This window comes from Hippoglossus stenolepis, chromosome 6, assembly GCF_022539355.2.
Source record: "Hippoglossus stenolepis isolate QCI-W04-F060 chromosome 6, HSTE1.2, whole genome shotgun sequence".
NCBI classification, from domain to species: Eukaryota; Metazoa; Chordata; class Actinopteri; order Pleuronectiformes; family Pleuronectidae; genus Hippoglossus; species Hippoglossus stenolepis.
Genome location: NC_061488.1, coordinates 12,357,251 through 12,364,417, shown reverse-complemented (window position 1 = coordinate 12,364,417; position 7,167 = coordinate 12,357,251). Strand labels below are relative to the sequence as shown.

General features: G+C 39.7%; 1 protein-coding gene across 1 annotated transcript; it reads left to right on the top strand.

Annotated features, from left to right (window-relative positions):
- The first annotated feature begins 259 nt into the window (after positions 1-259).
- Positions 260-4,697, top strand: copz1 (COPI coat complex subunit zeta 1). Its single transcript, XM_035160168.1, has 9 exons — positions 260-399; positions 812-880; positions 1,671-1,752; positions 1,844-1,935; positions 2,760-2,815; positions 2,928-3,005; positions 3,142-3,193; positions 3,275-3,313; positions 4,090-4,697. The coding sequence occupies exons 1-9, from the start codon at positions 382-384 to the stop codon at positions 4,135-4,137; spliced, it is 534 nt and encodes a 177-aa protein (XP_035016059.1). The 5' UTR covers positions 260-381; the 3' UTR covers positions 4,138-4,697.
- Positions 4,698-7,167: the final 2,470 nt, after the last annotated feature.

Sequence of the window (7,167 nt, the reverse complement as noted above, 5' to 3'; positions counted from 1 at the left end):
TTTTAAGGACTGAAGCACTTCACTCACTCTTCCATTATTATAGTGGTGAGTAGATAATGAGTGAATTTTCCTTTTTCCCTTTAATGTGCAGCTTTCTCACATCATCAGTAACATGAGAAGATGGAGGGAGGGAAAACTATTACATCGATAGATAGATTTTATAATTATTATGACAGATAATAATAATAATAATCACCATAATAATCATAATCATAACAATGCTTTATTTTTCCCCTCCCCCGGAAGTGATAGTTGTGCTCTTTGCCCTGAACGCACCACGTAATGGACTGTGTCAGCCAATCCGAAACAGCCTCATTGACTGTACGTATGACGTAGGCCGCTGGTAGCTCGCTATCTGGACTGCTAACCAAGCTAAACAAGATGGATTCTCCCATACTGGTAATGCTAACGCCTGTATCTATTAAACACACTGTGCGTTTCACCCAGGTTTTTATATATAACCGCTTCACTAGATCGGCTCGTTGAGAATTGTTCCTCAGCTAAATGTGCTAGTTTCGCTATCGAGCTAACTGATGTTGACAGAGTTGGCTAACGTGTTAGCCTCGGGATAGCTAGCTCCGTGTACGTGTGTTTATTGGTGATGTGGAAGTGTCATGTCTTCCTTTTCAAATGCATAACAATCACGAGTGTGTCATTGAAGAGCGACTGAGCTGTGTTTGTTTTATTAATGTCCTCGCTGCCTGTTCACTCCCAGCCTGTGACACCATATGTTTGACTGAAGGCACCGATCAGTGAACTTAATGTCACTAACACATGATTGTGGGTTGTTTGTGTCTGCCTCCTTCAACAGGAACCATCCTTATACACTGTGAAAGCAGTTCTGATCCTGGACAACGACGGAGACAGGCTTTATGCCAAGGTACGAGTTAGACAGATGTGCAATAACATCATCTTCAATCTTTACTCATTCTGTGAGTTAGACTCAACATTGTTTTATTTATCTTAATGTAGGTTTAGGTGAATCATTGTGTTTGTGTTTGAGGGCAGACATGTCTCAGATGTTTGTTATGTATATGTTAATAGTAACAAAGACAAACAACAGTTATTAGAAATGAATAGTTTATCTGTTTATAGTTTGGTAGAAGGTTTTATTTACTGGGATTTTACTCATATTTACACTGACTGCGACTGAAAACGGGTGTAAAAGTTTTGCCTCATCTACATCTGGCAATACTCTGTATGTTTGTTGTTGTCAAATCTCACAAAAAGGCCAAAATCAGCCATTTACCTGTCCTCCCTCAACCTTATAAAATCCCACTAGCATGTGCTCTGTAGTTTATTTTAATTCATTCCCACACAATAGCTTCGGCTGCTCAATAGACAATCAGACAAACAGCTGAATCAAGTTTCTAACAAAAGCAGTGTTTGCTAAAACAGTACCTAGTTGGTTGAGCAAATTATGAAGTAAAAAAATATAAATTATTATGTCTTCAGCAGGAAGAAATGGGTAATAGAGATCAGCCGGGGACGTCAGAAAGTACTGAGACAAAAGGGAACGTGCTCGTATTTGATTTGTTTAGTGTATGAAAAAATACAGAATCTCACCAGGCTCAATCTTCTAATCTTTGTTCAAACTAGTTAAAGGTTGATGTGAGTTTTGATTCACGTGTTTGAATGTCATAACGGTTTCATTTTCAATTGGCCTGCAGTATTATGATGACACATACCCAACAGCGAAGGAGCAGAAGGCGTTTGAGAAGAACATATTCAACAAAACACACAGGACAGACAGTAAGATGTGTTCAGATCAAACATCATTATACTTTGCTTTCCTCATAATGTGTCCAATCGCATAACATGATTATTTTTTTTGTGCCCTCAGGTGAGATAGCTTTACTCGAGGGTCTTACTGTTGTTTACAAGAGCAACATAGACCTCTTCTTTTATGTGATTGGAAGCTCACATGAAAATGAGGTAAATTCAATTTTATGATTCTCATTAGTCATATGAGAGCAGGAAGCACATTTTGAGCCCTGATTTTAATACAATTTTAAAGTATTGAATCGCATACGGACCTGGACAAGTTATTCTGTTTCTTCATGATGCGTCTTTATTTTACACTGTTGTGTACATTTAGTAGTAATTTGTGTGTTTGTTTTTACTTTTCACCAACTGCAGCTTGGTCTGAAGTTAACAAATTCATTTTGTTGCCTGCTGTGCATTTAACTTTGAATTTGAATGCCTTTTTAATTTGTACTTCCTCATTTCCTCAGTGGTGTTATTTATGTTGCCAAATAATATAAGCGATGTGGCTCCAGAGGAAACTTCGCTCTTTATATCATTTCCATACAAATACCTACAGAATACAGCAGTTAAACTGAAGGTGTTGGCAATGATTTATCCAGCAAAGATTTTATCTGTTGAGGTCTGCATCAGTTTTACACCTCAGGTTCAGATTATTCATGTGCAGTGTCTTCAGCTTTGTGACACACTGTGCATTTTTTCTGGCTCTGGAAAAATACATTATTTAATCTAAAATAGTACAAGTACATAAGATAAACTTTTTTAAAATATAATTATTTTAACCTTTATAAACTGAGGTGTTCTTTTTGCACTATATGTATCTCTTATTTAGCTTAGAGCCTCCACATAAAATACTAAATTTGTTTGTACTTGTTTTGCAAGAATGTTGAGCACCATTAAAAAGTGATTTTTCGTTTTTTCAAGTTGATGCTGACACTTGATTGTGGATCCATTAGTCTCAAACAGATTCTCATCAATTGTTTTATTCTCCGCAGCTCATGCTCATGGCTGTTCTAAATTGCCTCTTTGATTCGCTCAGTCAGATGTTGAGGTACGTTCTGGCAGCTGTTATTAATGTCAAAAACATTTTCTTCTAAAAATCTCTCTTGAAGTTTCGAAAGTCCTGCTTGACGTTTACAGTATGTTTTTGTCTTTCTCTGTAGGAAAAATGTTGAGAGGAGGGCGTTGTTGGAGAATATGGAGGGACTCTTCCTGGCTGTGGACGAGATTGTGGACGGAGGGTAAGTAAGAAATAAGCAGCTGGAAAACTTGTGATGCAAAGTCATCTAATGCTAAACGGACTGCGGTATTAATGCAGCGTCTTCTATTTCTCTGGTATCACTGTCTATTGGTCTGACTCTTTGCTGCCTCCTGCAGGGTGATCCTGGAGAGTGACCCGCAACAAGTTGTGCACCGTGTGGCTCTCAGAGTAAGATCAGCTCCTCTCTGAAATATTTCGCAATGTTTTAATTTAGTTGTGTCTGCTGTAACATAACAAATGTTCCTACAGGGGGATGATGTGCCTTTGACAGAGCAGACGGTCACACAGGTAAGAAAACGGGCTGCCTTGATCTTCTCTCTGCTATAACATGTAGAAGCTCTATTGGTTTATTGACTGTTAAAAGGCATTACTTCAGAGCCTATTCCATCACTCTTGTCCACCCCTACTCTGTCACTGGCCTATCGGTTCACATACATTGCCTTCTCTTGCATACATGACAGTGTACATGATAGCTAATTATTTTGTGGTGAAGTAGTAGGAAGCTAACGGGGACTCCTGAGCTTAACTCCTCACAGGAGTCTGCTTTTGTGTGTGAGCTCCTCATGATTAATGTTGTCATTTAAGAGGCCTGAGACTGGCTACCGCCATCCCTCCTCTGGCTTTGATTAATAGCTGTCCCCAATCCCCGTGCTTTATGGTTATGATTCAGCTTTCATTCGATGAATTAAGATGATTAATTAGGCCTTTCATATTTCTCTTCATTTCCATCACCAGTTCATCATTCTTTGTTCGTTTTTTTAATAAGTATGTGAAACTTTTTTTCCGCCCAATTCTTTGCTTTTACCGCAACAAGATGCAACTTGTTTTTCATTTTATTTTATCGACACTAATTACTCATTGGAGTAATTACTGAATTTTGATGAAAAAACATTAAATAAATCAGACATATTTAGGAAACTTATATCTATGAGTGTGTGAGAACTGGTGCAGCTTGACCACCTTGGCGGGGGTATGCGCTCTCCTGACTGCCATTCTAGTTTTATACTTAATTGTTTTGTTTTTTGGGTGATCTGCTTGGTCTGAGTTGAGTTTTTTCTCCACAGGTTCTTCAGTCTGCCAAAGAACAGATCAAGTGGTCGCTTCTACGATAGAGTGACCCGAGCACCAGTCTACCAGTGAGCCGCTGTTCAGCCCAGTCTTCATGGCACTGATCTTTTTCCTTTTTTCCACTTCTTCATTCAAAGCTGTGAGGAGTACAACTGGCAGATCCAGTCACACTCCCCGAACTAAGGCTTTATAAACTTAAATGTTCCAATTCCTTTATTTTCTTTGTGCATTCTATGACATAATCCACTTGATGATAAGATATGGTGTACATTCCAGTTTCAGGGCTGGCCTGTTTTGTTATATTTGTTTTTTAATTACAGAACCTGGGAGCTTCTTAATCCAGTGTTTTATGCTGTAAAACTCTGCCACAACATTCCTTGTATCCCTTAGAACAAGAACTGTATCCGATTTGATATCCATCTGTCACCTCCTGCAGATCACTGCAGTTGGTATCAAGTCTTTATCTCCGTCTCTCATTGTACATGAATATTGTTCTTAAAAAAGTGTACAAGTAGTCAAACCACTGATCACAGGTCCTTCTGCATTGACTTTCTCCGGAGATCTTCCATCATCAGATATTATTAATAAATGTTTGTTGACACTGGCACGCGATCATCTGTGATATGTTGAACGGTTCCTCCATCATTCTCACACAGCGTATGTGAAGCTTTTATACCTAATCAGGTTTAGCGGGTTTTGATGCGCTAGTGTATTTCAGAGCTGACAAGCTGTTTACTCTTTGTTCTTCAAAACCTCAGCAGGAGGTAGAGCAAGGGCGCCATCTCCTGGTGTTTTCAGCAAATTGCCAAGGCTGAGGTATGCAAATGCATTCAGACAATGAGGTACAGAGAGGGGGACCCATTCGTGCAGCTATGATCAGGAGCCCACACAATAATTTGTGCTGTCACATGCAGATAAGTTTTATGGAGTCATACTTAATTCATTTCATCTCGATATTGAGCCACTGTGTGCATCGTGAATTGTGTGCGCTCCCACGTCTGCACCCCCCACCTTCACACACAAATGTCATGCACTCATTTTAATGCAAATGAAGGATACACCCCAGAGAGAAAGGGATGTGAGAATAAGCACTACATCATGTCAGGACCTGATGCATATTACAGGAGAGGTGATATATTTGCATTGTTCAAGTTAGGTTTCCCTGTATGTGCTCATGCTGATCACTCAAAGGTGTTCTTTTTGTGGGGGGATTTGTGTTGGTTGTGCTACAAACAGATCCAACCATTGCTAATTTGAACCATATTAAGTAGCAGGTCTTGTTACAGCTCATTTCTCTTAAGTTCCCTGTCCTTACAATCCAGACTCTTCATCCCAATGAACATGCCGTGCTCTGACATGTCTGTTGGCCAGAGTTAAAAGTCATTAAGCCACTGTTTGCTGCATTTTCACAAATCTGCCTATTTAATAAGTTTGCCATATTTCTTTTAAATGTCTTTCACTCATCTGTACCTGACTATGTCCTTTGGCTTACACATCAAAGTGAAAGAAGAACTGAGCGCTCTTGATGTAGAGATGTCTAATGCCTGGAGCTGTTTGTGGAAAAAGATCGCACACATTAGCGGTTATGTCGGAATGCAGGCCATTTATTTGCCCTGTGGGAAATTTCATACCTTCCACTGGCAAACAATTGGTTAAATCTTGTGGGAAAATGGCTGTCATAGTGTGAGATGCAGTCATGGCGTTTTGAGACACTTAGGAATAAAAACAACAAACATACAGATATTGAATCAGTCTTGTGTGCACACTGTATGCTGTGTGCAGAGAATTTCTGTTAAAGGAAAATACATTACATAGGTATTCCGGGTTCAAGGAATGTATTGATTTCAGTTACTCTAAATAATTCCAGCCCAAACTATAAATTACAAATGCATAAATGCAGTAGCATTTTTAAAATATGCATTTATGTATCAATCATAGCTAAGTGCTGGGAGTTAAATTTGATACAAAACAAGGAAACAATGTCTATATATGCACCTGGATACGTGTGTTTTTGTTCCATATATAGTGAGCAGTGTAGTCTATGAAACTGTTACTGGCTCTGCCCTGTGGACCTATTGTCTTGGCTTCTCTCCAGTTTGATTCAGCCCTTGAATCTGTGTCTTTATGGCTGCAGAGATAGCATGAATGGAGGCTGTGTCGATGCTCCTTGCTCGGTGTTTTACTGGCGAAAGAGCAGTAAGGAAGGCAAAGGTAATCACTATAAATGGACTCAGTTTACTGGTATAATGAGGACGACTCCTGTCTCAGCGTGTGGTTTCAGCGAGGGGGGGAGAAACATGAAGGTCAAAGAGGACAAGGTTTTCACATGTAGACCGCAGTAAATGTGATTAGATGAGATCCCAGCAAGGGCACGGTGGGGAAGAGAGAGGGTTAAAAAAGATTCCACCCAAGGTGCCTGTCCAGACCCTCACTCTTCATCTAGATAGCCCCGCAGCGCCATCGGCAGCCCAGTGACTTTCTTTCATCCGCTAATTACAGTTGCACCATCATAAAAACCAGCAAGGTAATTTATATTAATTATACAGGAATGAGTATAACAGTTTGAAACGCCATGGCTTGATAGGCTGTACATAACACGCAGTAAAATTGTCAGAGACGTGTGGGCCAGAGCCTTGTAATTGATCGATGCATATAGTGAAAGAGTCGCTCGTGTGTGTGTGTGCGTGTGTGTGTGTGAGAATTAGAGTCAATAAATTATCATCATCTGTAAGCTTGCAGAGTCTTTATGTCATAGTCAATGGGCCTGAGTACCCATCCGATGCCTTGCCCCTCTAAAGAGAAACAACGCTGGGGAAAACAATGACAGTATGTTGGATCCAATACAGTAAACATATTACAGAAAGTGCCATTACTTTGTCGGAGCAGGACAAAGGGCAAGACCCGCATGATGTTTAATGACCTAGTGTATTAAAATTAACAAGGGGCATTTTTATCTCCAGTGCGCTCACATTTCCACCCAGTACAAAGATCTATCTAAGATTATCGTAATTTGTGCGAAAGCAGGCTAATATCAAAGGAAATCAAAGGACATTAACACTTAGCACAATTAGCGC

Bases quoted from the DNA above. Each gene is read 5' to 3' on its own strand.
- copz1 (XM_035160168.1), top strand. The intron at 1,753-1,843 runs GTAAGATGTGTT...TTGTGCCCTCAG, and splicing joins CAAAACACACAGGACAGACA to GTGAGATAGCTTTACTCGAG. The intron at 1,936-2,759 runs GTAAATTCAATT...TATTCTCCGCAG, and splicing joins GAAGCTCACATGAAAATGAG to CTCATGCTCATGGCTGTTCT.